The sequence below is a fragment of the Heteronotia binoei genome, chromosome 7 (assembly GCF_032191835.1).
Source record: "Heteronotia binoei isolate CCM8104 ecotype False Entrance Well chromosome 7, APGP_CSIRO_Hbin_v1, whole genome shotgun sequence".
Lineage (NCBI taxonomy): Eukaryota > Metazoa > Chordata > Lepidosauria > Squamata > Gekkonidae > Heteronotia > Heteronotia binoei.
Window position 1 is genome coordinate 23,262,253 of NC_083229.1, and position 18,144 is coordinate 23,280,396.

General features: G+C 43.8%; 1 protein-coding gene across 10 annotated transcripts in view; it reads left to right on the forward strand.

Annotated features, from left to right (window-relative positions):
* MTSS1 (MTSS I-BAR domain containing 1) overlaps positions 1-18,144 on the forward strand; it is a 225,664-nt gene that overhangs the window by 173,628 nt on the left and 33,892 nt on the right. For all 10 annotated transcript variants that reach the window (XM_060243235.1, XM_060243230.1, XM_060243238.1 and 7 more), the window contains exons 5-6: positions 513-604; positions 5,896-5,970. In XM_060243235.1, the coding sequence (XP_060099218.1) occupies positions 513-604; positions 5,896-5,970 (167 nt within the window). The remainder of the gene's footprint in view (positions 1-512; positions 605-5,895; positions 5,971-18,144) is intronic.

Below are 18,144 nucleotides of genomic sequence, written 5' to 3' on the forward strand. Positions count from 1 at the left end.
CAGTCCTTGCCATGCACCATTACATCACAGTGGCTGTTCCCATAGAGTTGCCAGCTCTGGACTGTGAAAGACCTAGAGATTTTGGGGGTGGAGCCTGGGGAGGGTGGGGTTTGTGAGGGAAGGACCTCAGCAGGGTACATTGCCAGGGAGATCACCTTCCAAAGCAGCCGTTTTCTCCTGGGGAGCTGATCTGGGTTGCGTGTAGATCAATTGCTAATAATGGGAGAACTTCAGGTGCCACCTAGAGACTGGCAACCCTTTATCCCCACCATGATCTGCGATATGAAGTCTGTTATAAATCATGGTTACTGTTGTCAGGATTATTGAGATACAATGTAGATGAAGCATGGCGTTGTATGAAGCAATATTATTAATAATAAAAAATTATGTTATTGTTTAAGTGCTTTGGGAGAGTTTTGTAATAGCTCAGAGGCAGAGTGGAGAGAGATTGATTTTCCTTTTCTTCCCATGCTTTGATTACTCTTGGTATTTTTTCCCCCCAACAAAATTAGTGCTTTAATCGACTGCCTGATAAACCCACTTCAAGAGCAGATGGAAGAGTGGAAGAAAGCGGTTAATCAACTGGATAAAGACCATGCAAAAGGTAGTTATAGAAGATGGCTTTGTGTGTGTGTGTGTGTGTGATTTATTTCTACTGAATAAATAGGTTTTCAAAAAGAGTTTCTTCTGTAGCTGGCTCGCTTTCTTTTTTGTTCTCAGTACCCAAGGAACTATTTAATAACTTGCCAGAATTAATGAGAGCTTCATTTTAAGAGACGGATGAGTCAAACTCTTGGTCTATCAACGTCAGAATTGCTTGCTGGTGACTGCCAGTGCCTCTTCAGGGTCTTGAATAGAAGCTTTTCCCATCACCTACTACCAGATTTTATTTATTTATTTTTTGAGGAGGGGGGGTATTTGTATTTATATGTGCATGTGTGCACCTGGAAGTCATGGCGACGTCTGGTGACTTGACCCCTTCTGGAGTCCTGGAGGATTTTTGGGCAGGTGGCTGAATAAAGCCTGCCCCCACCTCCCAACTGCTGGTATTCCAATAAGGTCTCCCTTCCAGTTAGTTGCCAGAGTCGACCCCGCTTAGCTCCCGATATCTGACAAGATCAGGCTATCCAGATCAGGGCACCTACTACCAAATTTTTTTTTATTGCTGATACCAGGGACTGAACCTGGGCCCTTCTGCACACATCAGCAGGTATGCTACCAGTGAGCCACACCTCTTCCTCTGAAATGGGGGTGGGGTTGCGCTCTCCCTATCTGCATCTCTTACCATAAGTGGGGCAAATCCCTCCTCCCTTAGCCATGTGTAAATATTATGTTGGCACTAATGCTATGCGTGGTCAAGGCTAACTACAGTTCCTGCTTAGCTGGGATTTGAAACCACAGTTGGTTGCAAGTCTTAGTTAAACCTGAATCCTAGTTGGCAACAGTAGTGTCAAATATCTACCTCACTGTAACCCTTAACATCAGATAATGCATGGGTGCAGGGGCTGTTCTCCCTTGAGACAACAGGGATAGCCAGAAGGGCATGCAGTCTTGTAGATGACTTCTGATTCCTTAACCATGGATAAGAGGGACACAGTATCAGCCCTATCTCAGATGGCCCTTTAGAAGGATTAAAACATGCCACTTCCACTTTCAAGGCTGGTGTGTATTCTGGGGGGCAAACAGGGAGTGGACAGAAGCCGTCTGGTTGGCACAGAATGCAGGACTTCAGGGATCAGTTGGTCTGACCCAACAAAGTAATTTTTTTTACTGCTTTCCTTGTGGAGTCTGCCACCCTTAACGGAGGCATTCAACGCATTCTGCACGTGGAAGCAGCTTCGTGTGTCAGTCTCAAGCATTTTGTGATGCAAAATGCTTTCAGTCTTACAGGAAAACAAATTCCAAAGGGGTTGCAGTGTTCATCCATTGCGGAAGAAAAGGGGATTCTTGTGTCACCTTAAAAGACTTGCAGATATTTCTTCTGGAACTTGAGGTTCCGTATGCGCATGATGGAGTGGGCTTTCTGCTTCATGGAAGCTTATGTTAGAATAAAAATATGTCAAGGTGTCACATGAGTATCCTGCCTGCTCAGTCTTATGGGTAACTGCAGGGCTGGTTCGTGTATTGTGCTATGATTAAGGTTGTTTCACAAAACACTGTTACTTTACATGATTAAATGCTTCCCTGCCCCCAGGGCTAAACTAAAATTCAACCATAGGAATATTACAGATGGAGGAACAGAAGGGCAAAAGGGCTGATGGGGAGTGATAGTAGCTCAGACAATCTGCTTTGCAGTTTGAAGGCTCCCAGGTTCATTTTTTGCTATTGCCATTTTAAAAGGTAGTAGGTGATGCAAAAGACCTCTGCCTGAGACCCTGGAAAGCTGCTGCCAGCCAGAGTAGACAATACTGACTTTCAGGAGTGGAATTCTAGCAGGAGCTCCTTTGAATATTAGGTCACACACCCCTGATGTAGCCAGTCCTCCAAGAGCTTACAAGGCTCTTTTTTGTAAGCTCTTGGAGGATTGGCTACATCAGGGGTATGTGGCCTAATATGCAAAGGAGCTCCTGCTAGAATTCCACCTCTGCTGACTTTGATAAATTGATGATCTGACTCAATATAGAAGCAGCTTTGTGTGTTAGTGTGAATGTGAATGAACACAGTTACTGTATTTGCTTCTATTAGGGATATGTGATCTGTGGGGTAACAGGCTTAAACGTGCCATAAAAGTTCTTCTATGTATTGCAACATTTCTATCCTGCCTTTCCTCATGGCTTATAGTGGCTTACAGTAATAGCTGAAAACGTTTTCTCTTCGAAACCAAATATAAAATAACAAACCCCAAATCACCTCCCCCTCCTTTAAAAGATGCCTGCCAACTCGGACTCCCTCAAAAGCCCTGACAAACAGGCAGGTCTTGCGGCACTTTCTGAAGATCTGCAAGGAGGAGGGCCCCCCACATCTCTTCAGGGAGCCCATTCAACAGAGCAGGAACAGAACCAGTTTGGTGTAGTGGTTCAGTGTATGGACTCTTATCTGGGAGAACTGGGTTTGATTCCTCACTCCTCCACGTGCAGCTGCTGGAATGGCCTTGGGTTAACCATAGCTCTCGCAGAGTTTTCCTTGAAAGGGCAGCTGCTGTAAGAGCTCTCTCAGCCCCACCCACCTCACAGGGTGTCTGTTGTGTGTGTGTGTGTGTGGGGGGGGGGAGGTAAAGGAGATTGAGACCACTCTGAGATTCTGAGATGTGTATAAATCCAATATCACCATCCAGTATCATCCCAGTGGAAAATCCCAGGCTGTACTTGATGCCAACTGGGCCACCCTAAATGGTTGGATATCCAACGAATGGCTGCCTGAGGACTGTAGTTGGCACACCAAGATGCATGGAAAGAGACAATCCTGTGGATCCCTCCTAAATCTGATTCTCACGCTGGCCCTCATACAAATCATTCCAATGCAGTCTGCATTCCACCGCTTAGGCCTGGAGAAGTCAGCAATGCCTTACAGTTGTAACTTCTCACTTTTGAATATATATCTGTGCCAATAATAATATTTGCATTCCTTTCCCCACCAGCTAGAAGCTGCCACATCTAATATATTAAAGCGGCATGTTAATTTTATACAGAACTTCCCAGCCACGGCTGTAGATTTTATTTTTTCACCTCCCCCCCTCCCCCCCAGCAATTGGTCTGCGGAGACTGCTTAAATGCACCCTGGTGTGGCATGATGCAGGTACCACCAAAAGTTTCGGACTGTGGAAATTTCCATTAGTCGCAGTTTGTTTGATCCTATATGTGTGCGCATTTGCAATCATCGCATGTGTTAGAGGGTTCTCGTAGGACCAAATTGGACAGAACGGACTTGGATCAAGCCCTTATATGAGAAGGAGGCGTGCTTCATCTTTGTCAGATCTGACCAGGGAGGGCCAGATCTGACATAAATGAGACCTTGTTGGACCAAGCCATGTGTGTCATAAAATGTAATGCCAGGTAGCACAGATATAAACGTTATAAAGGACACAGGCAAACACAAAGATTTTTTAAAAGCTTAGAATAAAACATGCTTAAAACATTAGAACTCGTCGGTCTTAAAGGTGCTTTCTTTGTATCTCTCCCGTGCAATCCAGAAAACTGGGCAAAGGAAGCTCTGGCTCTTTCCGTCCTTCCCCAGGGCATCAGGAGGGGTTGGAGCCTCAGCCAACAGAAGGAGGAAAGGCTTGGCTCAGTAGTTCTGCTGTGCAATTGAGAGCCTGGCAAAGCAAGCTATTCCTCCCCAATGGAGGAGTCTCAGCCAGTGGAGAAAAACGAGGCTTTGCTCTGTAGCTCCTGTGCGACCGAGCATGCCTGTCAAAGCAAGCTGTGTTGCAGAAAGAAGCAAGAGAGAGGAAAAAGGAAGCAGATGACAGCCAGTTGCTCAGGGGCCTGATAGCAGCCCTCTGGGGGCCTGATTCAAGCTGCATATTTGACGCCCCTGCCATAGACCATCCAGGCTGTGTATAAGCTCAGGCTGTGAGGTTAGCACATATATTTTATCTGGAGAAACTGACCATACCAAACAGACATGCGTAGGATGTCTGTATCTGCTATACCATTATGTCCCTTGCATGATCTCTGGTATCAAAGATGTGGTGGATATGCACTGCATAGGTGAGGGGAGAAAGAAAACAGTATTAACTCTTCCCTTTCACACATGGGAAAGTGTGTGAAACCTGATGTAGCTCAAAATGAATTCTGAAGACTCTCCCATGGGCTTGTTTTTAAAGTTTTTTTTTTTTTAAATTCCGCCCTGAGCCTGCTTTGGCAGGGAGGGCGGGATATAAATCAAATAAATAAATTAAAACATTACTTTATACAAAATATAATCTTGAGTTGATAACAGCAGTGCATTCCAAAATGGAGTTGCTCTCTTCTAAGCTTGTTGAGTTCAGTGGTATAACTCAGTTCAGGATTGCGTAGTAAAATTCCTTTCTATGATAGCCCAACAATTAATAGAAATGTATACATTTATTTTTAAGAACCCACAAATTCTGCAGTTGTAGCTTGATATAACTGTCAGCTTAATCCTTCTTGTTTTTTTCCGTAAAGGGTCACTTTTTTGCATGTGTTTGGCACTATATATATCTAGGATAAATTCAGATTACCTTAAACTGTGAAGAAATACACATTTGTTTTTCGCAATTGGTTTAGATTCATTTTAAAGTGACCATATTCTGTGCGGCTGCTAAAACCTACCATAGTTCTGTATTAACCTAAAGGGTTATATTTGCTCATTTTAATGTAGTTTATGTAATTGCTTTTTTATGTAATGTTGCAGAAAACATATTTACTTTTGAGTTGGTCTTTGACTGTAATGAAGAATTCATTAATTCAGTGTGTTTGGAATACCCTAGTGAGTTTCCTTTCTGTTCTTACCTTGGCAGGTTCTATTCTGCATTTGATATCTATGATTTTTTTTATTCAACAGATTTCAACTATACATAATTCAAATATTTACATGCATAAGGCTAATCTTTTCAGTTGGAGCCCAGTCCTTGTATAACTCATGCTCTGATGCACATCAGAATGGAAGAAGGGTGTGGGTTGGTATTTGATTTGTTTGGTCTGGTTTACACAGATTGTTTAGAATTGGAGTTTTTTTCTCCCTTTGCTTTTTATTTCATTCTCATTTTCAAGGTATAGGCTATGTTTGAGCTGGAAATTTTCATGTTGTATTTTATTTCTTAATTTGAATTAAAGAATGCCTTTTCTTCACACTGTTAGTCTGCCTTATGCTCTGTTCTCCTAGAATGAACTGCTTTTTGTAAAGCATCCAGCAATTTAGAAAATCAGTTGTAAAACATCCAGCAGTATAGATATCAATTGTGTCAATACATAAACTGTGCCTCTCTTTTAGAGTACAAAAAAGCCCGCCAGGAGATAAAAAAGAAATCCTCAGACACCCTGAAACTACAAAAGAAAGCAAAGAAAGGTAAATGTCTTGTTTTATTTTTTTGTGAACAATGTGCTGATTCGGAACAGTTGGATGTTGTTTGGTTTAATGCTGTGGTCTTGTAACTAGGCATAAATATTTCTATCGATTGTGGTTTTTTTACAGTGTTTCTCAAACCTAATGAAATTACATCCCTTCCTAAACTGACCAGAGCATTTCCAATCCTTGTGTATCTTCCTCTTCCCCCTGTTCAGTCCTTACCATCTTCCTTGTATTCTTTCTCTTCCCTGGTGCTGATATAGATACACACAGGGCTTTTTTATAGCAGAAACTCCTTTGCGTATTGGACCACACACCCCTGATGTAGCCAATCCTCTTAAGATAGGGGTGGCCAACGGTAGCTCTCCAGATGTTTTTGCCTACAACTCCCATCAGCCCCAGCCAGCATGGCCAATGGCTGGGGCTGATGGGAGTTGTAGGCAAAAAACATCTGGAGAGCTGCCATTGGCCACCCCTGCTCTAAGAGCTTACAGGGCTCTTAGTACAGGGCGTACCATAAGATCCAGGAGGATTAGCTACATCAGGGGTGTGTGCCTAATATGCAAAGGAGTTCCTGTTACAAAAAAAGCCCTGGATACACACACAAAAACTGCCAAGACAAGAGTGCGATTTCAGTGTTTTTGGAGTGGGGGTGGGGGAAGACAGCATTTACATTTAAGTTTCAAAGGCTGCCTCTTGCATCTGTTCAACTTTAAAGGGTTAAATTTGTTGGGTCCAATCCAAAGACTCCCTTCTGCTAAACCAAAAGGGTCCCTGTTACAAGGAAGTTCTTACTTACCAAAAGAACTTCTTTGTATCCAGCCCCAGTATATTTTTAAATGCCTCCATTTTAAGTATAAGTAAAAATTTGGATTGTATAAAGTGCTGATCTTTCCTGCTTTCTCCAGAAGTCCTGTGTGAACCCTGAAAAGACACTGGCATGGGTTAGGGGACCCAAACACACATCCAGTGCAGGTGCCCGTAGCAGGGAAGGAAGCAATTGAGCTAAAATCTCTTATGTCAGTGAAACTTTTTGCGCCAACAAGAGCTCTACTCATGGAATAGGTGGGAGGTGTGAATTCACCTGTTTCTGCCTCCTCACGGTAGCTGTATGAGCAGCATGGCGTTTTGTCCTTGTGGGTCTTCTACAGTACCGGATTAAACCCTGTGGAAACCCCTAGGCAGTCAAAATCTCAGGGATCCCCTTGCAAATTATCTCAAGAGTCAGAAGGCCTGCTCTGCCACCTGTGGCCCCTGCTGCAGGTGGCAGAGCACCTTCTCCAAAGCCCCTTTGACAAAGCTGTGAGGTAGAGGCAGAGAGAGGCAAACTTGGTGATGCCGCCAGCAGCAGCCGCACCAGGCAAGTCGGGCAAAGAGCGGCTCAGTTGCTGGCTGCGTATGCAGACTGGGAGGGCCATAAGCGGGGGGAAATAGGGGAAAAGCTGTCCCAGGGCCCCTATATGAACATATGAAGCTGCCTTATACTGAATCAGACCCTCGGTCCATCAAAATCAGTATTGTCTACTCAGACTGGCAGCAGCTCTCCAGGGTCTCAAGCTGAGGTTTTTCACACCTATTTGCCTGGACCCTTTTTTGGAGATGCCAGGGATTGAACCTGGGACCTTCTGCTTCCCAAGCAGATGCTCTACCACATCCACCATCCCTATAGGCGTGGGGGGCCCCTAGGCCAGTGCCTACTTGACCTATTCGGCCTAGTTTTCTGCCTCCTGACATTGCACTTTCCGCCCCCTTTTCGGTGCTCATGGGGAGCTGCTGAGACAATGGGAAAAATTTGATTCTGCCATTGACCTATACTGGCAGAGCACAGGATCCAACTTTTACTGACGGTCCCATGGAATAATTGTAGGTAGTTCAAAATTGTTGTTGCTAATCTCTTTCCTGTATACGTCTTCAGGTCCAGTGACTCACACAAGCTCATACCCTACCATGAATATTGTTAGAAGGGATTTTTTTTAGTAGAAAAAGCTCAGCAGGAACTCATTTGCATTTTAGGTGACCCCCTGGCACCAAGCCAGCTGGAACTGTGTTCCTGTACGTTCCTGGTCAAAAAAAGCCCTGATTGTTAGCCTTGGTGGTGGTGCTTGGACTCTTACTCTTTTCTACCGCTACAGTGAGACTACCCATCTTGATCCCTTTTTCTGTATGACACCTTGCCAGATTAAATCATCTCCAGCATGAAGTACTTGAGATCCACAACTTTAGTCTATATTCCATAAATCCTGATGGGGTCGAGGGTCATCATTACTGCTTAGTAGCTTGGTTTAACAATGGAAAACATTTCCCACACAGCAGTGCCCTTCTCTGCAAGTGAGACAGTTCCCCATTTGCGGACCTTGCATTACTGGACGAGCACACATACCCTTAACCTTCTCTTGCAAAAAGGCTTTGTTCAGCTACTAAAATATCTGGGTATAGCATTCATTAACCCAAAAAATTCTAAAAATTGCTACCTTCCTTGTTATAAGAAAACTGACCACATGTCCAGCTATGCAGAGTGCTGAGCCAGTGCCTGAGAAGTGAGCCTTCCTACCAGTGTATTGTTGGTATTTAGTAAAGAAATTTTGTTATCCCCACCCTTGTGCGTTCAGTCCCAAAACAGCATAAATAGCTGCTAAGTGGCTCTTGCAATGTGTCCGTATTTATGCTGGGGACAAAGGAGGTTGAGGGAAAGTAGCAGAACAGGTTCTTGTATATGGAAGCATGGGTAAAGTTCTGCATGCACGCCACCGATGTATTTTAATAATGAAAGAAGTTATTGCATCATTTGTAGGGCAGACATCTGACTGAAGCCATCCTGGGTTTTGTACAGTTTTTGGGGCGGGGGGAAGTTGAAGCCCTGCGTAGCTAGTTGTTGGGCACCTGTGCCCCGTTCGTGGTGTACACTTAGTCACCCTGCTTCCAGCTTAACTGTCTTGTAGATGGATGAGCAAAAAGATAACACCATTCCCAGCATTGTTGAGAAAACATGGTCTGCAGCTGTGACGCCCACTCTGAATAGGTATAATGATTGAGAATTGAGGAGTGTAGCAGCAGAGGGAGACCTTTCACCCTTCCAGGTTATTGAATGTCATGGGTCATGGAGGGTGGAGGCCAGGCAGTCTTGGGCCAATAGAAAGTAACTACAAACAGATGCATTGGCTTTTAATTTAATTTAATTTAATTTTTAAATTTATATCCCACCCTATCCCGCAAGTAGGCTCAGGGCGGCTTACAACAATAAAACAACAAATAATTTCATAAAAACAGACATTACAAAACAGGAGCAGCAAAAAACAGACATTACAAAATAGACATAGGCGGTAAACAGCATGTGGCTGATGGCTAACAGCATAACATAACACCATAATGGTGAAATGCTGGGGAAAGTGATGACATTCAAAGGACGCCTGCTGAATTAATTAAAAGCCTGGTGGAAGAGCTCGGTCTTAAAACCTCGATAAGTCCTGCAGGGCCCAGAGCTCATTCCACCAGTTAGGGGCCCGGACCGAAAAGGCCCTGGCCCTCGTTGAAGTAGAATGGTAAAAGAACTTGAGTGTGCTAAGCGGCGACAGATATTCTCTTTACTTTCCACGTTGGGCATACCCAGAACGGTGAAGAAGCTGAGAGAGAATCGGTTTTGGGGTATTTGAGACTAGGGAGACCCATCCCACTTTGCCCTGCTAAACTGTTCCTGAAGGTCCTCCGGCCCCCATGAGCAAAGGCGGTATGTATCGCCAGGGGTGCTTAGAGTGTTTTAGCAGGAGGAGAACGCAAGGAAGTTCTGATCTCGCAGGATACAAGCCAGTGTTCCTGTGACTGAACTGTTCTAGCATTTGAATCATACTGTTAAAGAAAAATATCCAACAGAAACAAACAAAAGTGCGTAGAACAAAGTGTGAAACATTACCGAACTATTATTTGGCCATTTTTCTGAACAGGTCAGTGATGTCTTTGTGTGTGTGTACATTTGTTTGTCTAGAAGCTACCTTGTCCACAGTTTGCCTGTTACCGTATTTGGGCAGGCATCAGTAAAAAGATGTATCCGGAAAAGCCATCTGGGCAACCTGGTTGTTTGTGGCTGGGGTTTTTTGTGGTTTCCCCAGCTCTGTTTTGTGGTTGTTTATTTTAGCTGTATGTGTTCCGTTAAGTGGGCAGGGGGAGAGAAGGGAAAACAAACAGGAAGGCAAGTATTGTGAATTGTAGTCATGCCTCTTTGTGGCCACAGTTGGTATATAGGGCACTCCCTCACAAACAGGTTTGCAGGTGACTTTACCATTCCACACGTTTAGGAGGGATGGTCGTGTTCTGGTTGATGAGAGTCCGGAGGGACCCCACAGTAAATCTCCAGTGACCAAAGGTTTTCCATCAGTGGATTGGGAGTGCAGTCTATCCCCCCCCCCATCCCCCTTGTAGCCCAAACCTCATGTTGATTCTGGGAGACAGCTCCCGCCCCCAGGAACAGCAGGGCGAGTCTAAGGTAAGAGGCAGAATCAATGGACCCCTCCCCGTCAGCAGAGATTTGCCATGGGATCCAAACCTTGGTTAAACCATTTCAGGTCTATTGAACAAAGTTTGAGTCCAGTGGCATCTTTAAGCCCAACAAAGTTTAATTCTGGGTATAAGCTTTCGTGCCGATGTATACAAATGAAAGTTTATGCCCAGAATTAAATTTTTGCTGGTCTTAAACTTTGTTCTATTGTTTCAGCCCAACATGGCCACCTAACTGAAGGTATATATCGAGAGAGACCCAGGAGAGTTAAATGGACCAGTGGTTTGAATTGTACAAGGCAGCTTCAGACGTTGGTGCATCGTAAAATAAATTTGTGCCATATACGTTGAACCAAAATGGTTTGAGGAGAGGGAAGTGGCAACTAGGAGAAAAGAAAATGGAGGAATGCCCTTGACTTTCCTTGGTATGTGACTCTTATACTCTTGTTGAGGTGGTGGATGCCTTTCCTGCCCAACTGTTTGTTTCCTTGTGATCTTCTATGTCTGATATTCCTTCTTGTCTGCCTCCTGGACTATAGTTAAATTCCTCAAAGTGGAAACTCATCATTCATGTTTTCTGTAAGCCTATAAAGCCTTCTTGAATATTTGTTATGCGATAGGGGAACCGAACAACGCTATAAATTCCTGTCTTGTTAATAGAGAAAGTACAAGATAAAAATTGTAGTCGTTTCTCTTAGTAGTGTGGCCAGAGTTTTACTGGGAAATGCAGGGTTTGGACACTAAAACAGCAACCGCTTTGGACATTTAAGCTTTGATAGTATGATATGATCTCTGGATTTAAGACTTACTAGGTTTGGTTGTGCCAATTTTTTACTTAAGTAAACCTCCGAGAGGTGTTCTGAAAGCTTAGTTTCCAATTCTTCAGCCACAAATTTTTAATCACATTGAAAGAAAAGCAATCATGGGATGGAGAATATTTTTACAAGTGTCAGGTGGCTAAACAGAATATCTGAATATGCCGATACGAGGTTTCCTCCCTCCCTTCCTCCCAGCTTGGATATGATTTCTCATTGACTCAGTGCTACCCAGGGAAATATTTCAAGCAAACTCTCAATTTGTGGGCCTCCTTCCCTTTCCAAACAATAAAGAGAACCTGTGTTTATGAGCACTGTCTCCGTCAGCAAGATGGGCAAAACCACATGTGAATTCTTATTGAAAATGGGACAAACTATCTTGAACACCAACATGAAATACAGAAATTGTGTCTTCTTCCAATATTTTTGCGCCCTTTGGACTCCAAAAAGATAACATCTCTCTCTCATATGTAAAATAGAATTTTCAGGAAAACGTGTGCAGGAAACTCATTCTTTTCCTTCAGTCTTGATTCTTCTCTTCTTTCTTCCAACCAGCCTAGAGAAGTTTTAATTCTTTCTATTTAAAGCCCTTTTTTGTGTGGAATTTCTTTGGGAGATTGTGTGATGTCCTTTTTGAAGATTTAATGAGAAAAGGACTCAGGTAGTGTTGGAATTCCTGTTGTATATTAGTAAGATGATAGGTTTCTGGTATCTTTTGGAGATGAGGATAATAATCTGACCTGGAAACAAATTGTTAGTGTGTAATATAGGTGTTACTTCGATGCTACAAATATCTACAGAAGTCTCATACTCTCTCTCTCTCTCGGCTTGACTTCGCGAACGAAGATTTAATTCATACTAAAGAATGGTAAATGTTTAAAAATACTTTTTAAATTATAAAGGTAAAGGTAGTCCCCTGTGCACCAGTCATTTCCGACTCTGGGGTGACATCACATGGCAGACTTTTTATGGGGTGGTTTGCCATTGCCTTCCCCAGTCATCTACACTTTACCCCCAGCAAGCTGGGTACTCATTTTACCAACCTCAGAGGGATGGAAGGCTGAGTCAACCTTGAGCTGGCTACTTGAACCCAGCTTCTGTTAGAATCGAACTCAGGTTGTGAGCAGAGCTTGGACTACACTACTGCAGCTTACCACTCTGTGCCATGAGGCTCCTGTTATTTAATTATAGGACTTCATTATTTCACATGACATACGTGCACACACAAGGATGTAGTAGAACGTCTATAATGGATCATTTTAAAATGTTTCTAGATGTTGTGGTTGTAGGCGGAAACCTATGATATGTTGGCAACCAGTACTTAATATGTGGACGGTCTGCTCTGGGGATCCTCCAAGTGCTTACAAAAAGGAGTCTTGTAAGCTCTTGGAGGATTGGCTACATCAGGGGTGTGTGGCCTAATATGCAAAGGAGCGTCTGCTAGAATTCCACCCCTGCCTATTATATATCTTCTGACTGCGACTTTCAGCAGTTTATTAAGAGGAAAAAAAGTATGCAAAACTGCCTAAAAAGAAAACAGTGCAGCTGTAAGCAGCTGCATATGCAAATACTTCTTTTTTATTTTACTCACATTATTTATAGCCTGTCTTTCTTGCGGAGATGCAAGGTGGATGATGAAAAAAAAAAATCAGGTAGCATAAGACATCCAGTGCGATGGGACTAGGATGACAAATTTAGAACACAGTGCAAAGGAAAATAAAAGGACTAAGACATGTCGTATAAGCAATACAGAAAATGAACACAAAGGTAGAATATACGTACTTTGTTCCACTTGGATAGGATGTTGGAATTATATTTGCAGATATCTGGTATTTTAATACAGAGTTCCCATTAACCACACCTGTGTTTGTGTGTGTGTGCACGTAGACACAGGTGTGTTTGTACGAGTAAGCATTGTTTGCATAAGGATGTAGAAGATCCTTGTGTGACGCTCTGGAGAAGAAAAGGCCTGTATTATTGATTCGAACTCAGAGGACCAATACGCTCACAACCCCCCTTCCTTTCCCCTTGTTCGCTGCTTCCCAAGCTGGTCCATTATTTCCTCTTACTGTAGTTGTCCAGTCACGGTGTTGTGCCAAATTGCATTTAGTGTTTCCTGCCAACATGTCATTTGCAAGCCACAATTTCAGTTCCCAGCTTGTAGGTTAGCCTAAAATACAATTTTCCTAATCTGGATCCAATAGTTAGAGGATACCAGAAAATGGAGGGAGGAGGGAATCTCTCTGTGAGAGTAGAACGCAGAAAGCTGTGGAGCATTTCTTGATTCTTCATATCATAGCTGCATGATTGGAAATGTCATGTCTGAGTTAGGGGACGGTTAGAATGTCAGCATCTGTCTTTGTTCGATTTTCTGCCAAATTCATGACGTTGTCATGTTAACCCTTTAAGGATGATTTATTTCCCGAGCCTCTAGCCTGCCTTTCCATTGGAGTGCTCAAAGAAGGTTACAGCATCACCACAATATTAGCCATCGAGTTTGTGTGAAAAGCCCTTGGCTCCCAATAAAGCCTCATTAACTTCCAACAGATCTTTTTTTTTTTTTTTGGAACTTGTTAATCTTTCTAGCTTGAGTAGCTTTGAAACGTGAAAGAGTTGAGAAAGCAAGACTGCGAACTGAATTGGTTTGTTTCTCTTCAGGCTGATAATGATGTGTAAACGGTTGTAGTGCTAGAACCCTGGATTTTGACTTCTTTTGTCTTCCTTTTCTGTACCAATTTTTGTATCCTGCTATTTCTCATCACGCTTTCCTTCTCGACAGCTGAGGCGCTGGGTAAGTCTAAGCTGCCTTGTATCCCCCGGTGGCTAGTGTGTGTAATTCTTGCTGTGGCCTCCCAATGGTTGTCTAGTCTCTGCTAGCTGCCTAGACTTTAATTTTGAATTCAGCAAAACAAAACAAAACAAAAAATACTTTGGCCTTGAAATCCATGGATGAATGAGTGAATTTCTGTCCTCTTTATTCAGATACAACATGAAGGCCAGCAGTGTTCCAGCAGGGCTGGAAAAATAAGATAGGCTCCTTTGCACATTGGCCTAACCTAAGAATATAAGAGAAGCCATGTTGGATCAGACCAGTGGCCCTTCCAGTCCAACACTCTGTGTCACACAGTGGCCAAAAAAACCCAGGCGCCATCAAGAGGTCCACCAGTGGGGCCAGGACACTAGAAGTCCTCCCACTGTGCCCCCCCAAGCACCAAGAATACAGAGCATCACTGCCCCGGACAGAGAGTTCCATCAATATGCGGTGGCTAATAGCCACTGATGGACCTCTGCAAGTTTAAGCCCCAAACCTACCTGGCAAAGCGCTCTGCTTTAGGCTGTTGAGACACCCAAGTGAATCCCACCCCAGCCGTTGCACCTTCAGTGAAACATATGTGCACATTGTATTAGGCTGTTCTGACCTAGTTGGCCCAGGTTAGCCCGATCTTATCAGATCTTGGAAGCTAAGGAGAGTCTGCCCTGTTGAGTACTTGGATAGGAGACCACCAAGGAAGTCCAAGGGTGCTACACAGAGACAGGCAATGGTGAAACACCTCTGTCTCTTGCCTTGAAAAGCCTATGGTAGGGGTCCCCAGTGTTTTTGAGCCAGGGGGCACCTTTGGAATTCTGACTTAGCACAGTGGATGCAGCCACAAAATGGCTGCTGCAGGAGGTGGAGCCAGCCACAAAATGACTGCCACAGTTTACCTTCAGTTGCACAGAGAAGATCCTCGTGCTGTGGAGGCAGCTGCTGCCAAAGCAATGTTTTTAAAAATCTGCACAACCAATCAAATCTCCAGTAGTCAGTCAGAAGCCTTGTCCCCACCCACTTTCTAGAAACACTTGGCGGGTGCCAGAAAAGGTATCGGTGGGAATCATGGTGACCCCTGCCTTGTGGGATCACCATAAGTCAGTTGTGACTTGATAGCACGTTCCTTCCTAGAAAGGAAGTAGACTATATTGCAGTCCAGTTTTCATAAGAAAAGGGAGTTTGAAGAACTTCAACCATAGACTTTCATTCAGATGCCAAAAGTCTGAGCCAGATATCCCAATGGTCTCCCACTGTGCCATGACCAACTTCTCACTTTAGAAAAGCCACAACTGCTTCACAGAATGGTTGCCAAAGCATCGGAAAATGAATATCTTTTAAAGTCTAGTGCTTAAAACCTTTTATTGTTTTGTAAGCCTTTGACCCTGAGAATTCCTGTGACCCCCCCCCCTCCCCCTAAAAAATTGCATGCATGGTATGACTTGACTAACTACATGGTTATAAGTTCTGTAGATTTCAAGCTGGTAGAAATATTTATTTGTACATTGCTCAGTTTGCGGCAGTTCCCTGGAATTAAAGATGGCCAACTTTTAAGTGAGGCTGTTGGGAGTGGGAGATGATCATTTATCCGGTTTGAAAGTTAAAATCAAATGTCTTAGGTTGTAATTTGCAGCATGAGTTGGATCCTGTGGATTCGTTGCATTGGCGGTGACACTTTTCTCCTGTGTAAAGAGCCTTCTTCTATTATAACAGCTTGATTCCCTTGCGTCAGAGGAAGATACAACTGCTAGCAGAACAGATATGAGGGATCCAACCCACATGTTGCAGCAAGGAAATACATGTTAAAATACCTGTGTTAGTAAAGAACCTGAGTTGAAAGGCATCAATGCTCTCTGGATATCCTGAAGGTTTAACGAATTCTAAATCATTAGCTGTGCCTCTATATGTTTTTTCGTGGTTCAGGGTTCACTAGTAATTATGCACTTAAGACGAGAAAGATGGCTAGAAGACCATTTTTCCTGTACATGAACATGAACATATGAAGCTGCCCTATACTGAATCAGACCCTTGGTCCATCAAAGTCAGTATTGTCTACTCAGACTGGCAGCGGCTCTCCAGGGTCTCAAGTGGAGGTTTTTCACGTCTATTTGCCTGGACCCTTTTTAGTTGGAGATGCCGGGGATTGAACCTGGGACCTTCTGCTTACCAAGCAGATGCTCTACCACTGAGCCACCGTCCCTCCCCTAGAAAGAAGCAGGGGTAGTTTTGTAGAAAAATAGGTAGTGGAGCTCATCCAGGCATTATTATGCAGCTGCATCTACTATTCAATGGACAAGGTGGGGAGGAGGAGGGGAAACCATCAGAAAGGTTCAGGAGCTGTGCTCCTGTGAGCTCCTGCTGAATTCAAGGCCTGGAAAGAAGCACAAAACCTCTTCTCTTCCTTATCTGGCTGTTTTGTTTGGAACAGAAGCAGTATATGCAAGATGGAGCCCTATGGAATTACGCAAGGGGAAGATCAATCGTCTGCCTTTGCTCCTCTAGGATTTTCTGCTTGGAATAGGCAGAGCTGTTAAAGAGCTGTTCTGTTTATGCCCACCAGGTTCCCTGGTTGTGCGTCATCAGCACCCTGAGGGTATTGCTATCCAGGACCACAAAAAAGACCTTGTTAAGATCTCTTGGGCCTTTTATGTGAAGTTCCATTTCTTTACGAGCCTCAGGCACAATTCCATGACTGTGCTGAAAGCTTAAGACCTGTAAGTGAGTCCAAAAAAGTCTAGCGTTTAATAGTTCGGAAACTCCTAACCTCTCCACTTTCCTTTTATTCCGTGGGCATTCCTCTCTGCCCTTGAATGTCCAGATCAATCACTTGAAGGAATGAACACAAGAAATTGAAAGGACTAAAACAGATTGCAGCGTCCTCCCCGGTTTCCATTACAGCTTTGTCGTACTGTGAATTTCTGTACAGATACACAGTGTTTGAATCAAATGACTGAGCGATGCGTGGATGTGTATTGGGAAAGATTGTTAGTCTTGGGCTTCCCCCAAGTGGATGTTGTCTCTGAGCAATATTTACATCCTGTCCAGTATGTGCATGAGCTGTTAGGGTATATATGAGTCTTTCACACAGCTGGGTAATGGCTGAAACAAATGGCACATCTGTAGGTAAAAAATTGCAGTGCTTCTGTGCCCCAAATACCTGTCTCTTCAGAAACAGAGAGAGAGAGAAGTCCAGTATATGTATGCTGTGCCCTGACCTAGATGACTTAGGCTAGATTTTGGAAGGCAAGCAGGGTCAACCCTGGTTAGCACTTGGATGGGAGACCACCAGGGAAATTCAGGTTTGCTGTGTAGAGGCAGGCAATGACAAATAACCTCTGAATGTCTCTTGCCTTGAAAACCCCACTGGGATGCCCAAAATTGGTTGCAGCTTGATGTCAGGAAAAACGAACAAACAAAAAAACTGAGCCTGTTACTACAGTTTGCTGCTGGCCCAACAGTTGCCAAAGGCAACATGAAACACAAAACTCTTTACTACTTTAGCTGGGCAGGATACAGACAGAAAAGAGCAAAATGAGGAAATTTCTACTTGTGAAGTCCAAACCAGAGAATATGCTGTGAAATCCATGTCCAAAACTCCCAGCATTCTTTTAAAAGTTCAGTTATTAGACTGGAAGAACCTGATTCAGATTGGTACCATATGTGAGAGGAGGACAAGTTTAAGCATCCCTCCATGTTTGTTTCCCAATCTAGAGCAGTTCTCGGAAGACTCTGCAAATTGGGAGAACTGTGCAAGGAAAAGGCCCCTTCCCCTCACGGTTCCAATCTGAATTGGTCCCCAGTGCAACTGGGAGCTCTCCAGCTATCTTGGCATGGCAGTTCTCCCATGTTCCCCACAGTTCCTTCCAACCCCTGAGAGAAAGATCCTTCTAGGGGTGTGAGATCCACGTGGGTCAGTAAAGAGGAACAAGGGGGTGAAAGGAAGAAGGAGGGCTTTCACTTCCTTGTCCTTTCTCATTCCAGCCCCACCCCCAGTCACCTGAGTACTCCTTTACATGACTCCCATGACCCCTAAGAATGATATTTTTGTGGAAGTGACTTCAGGAA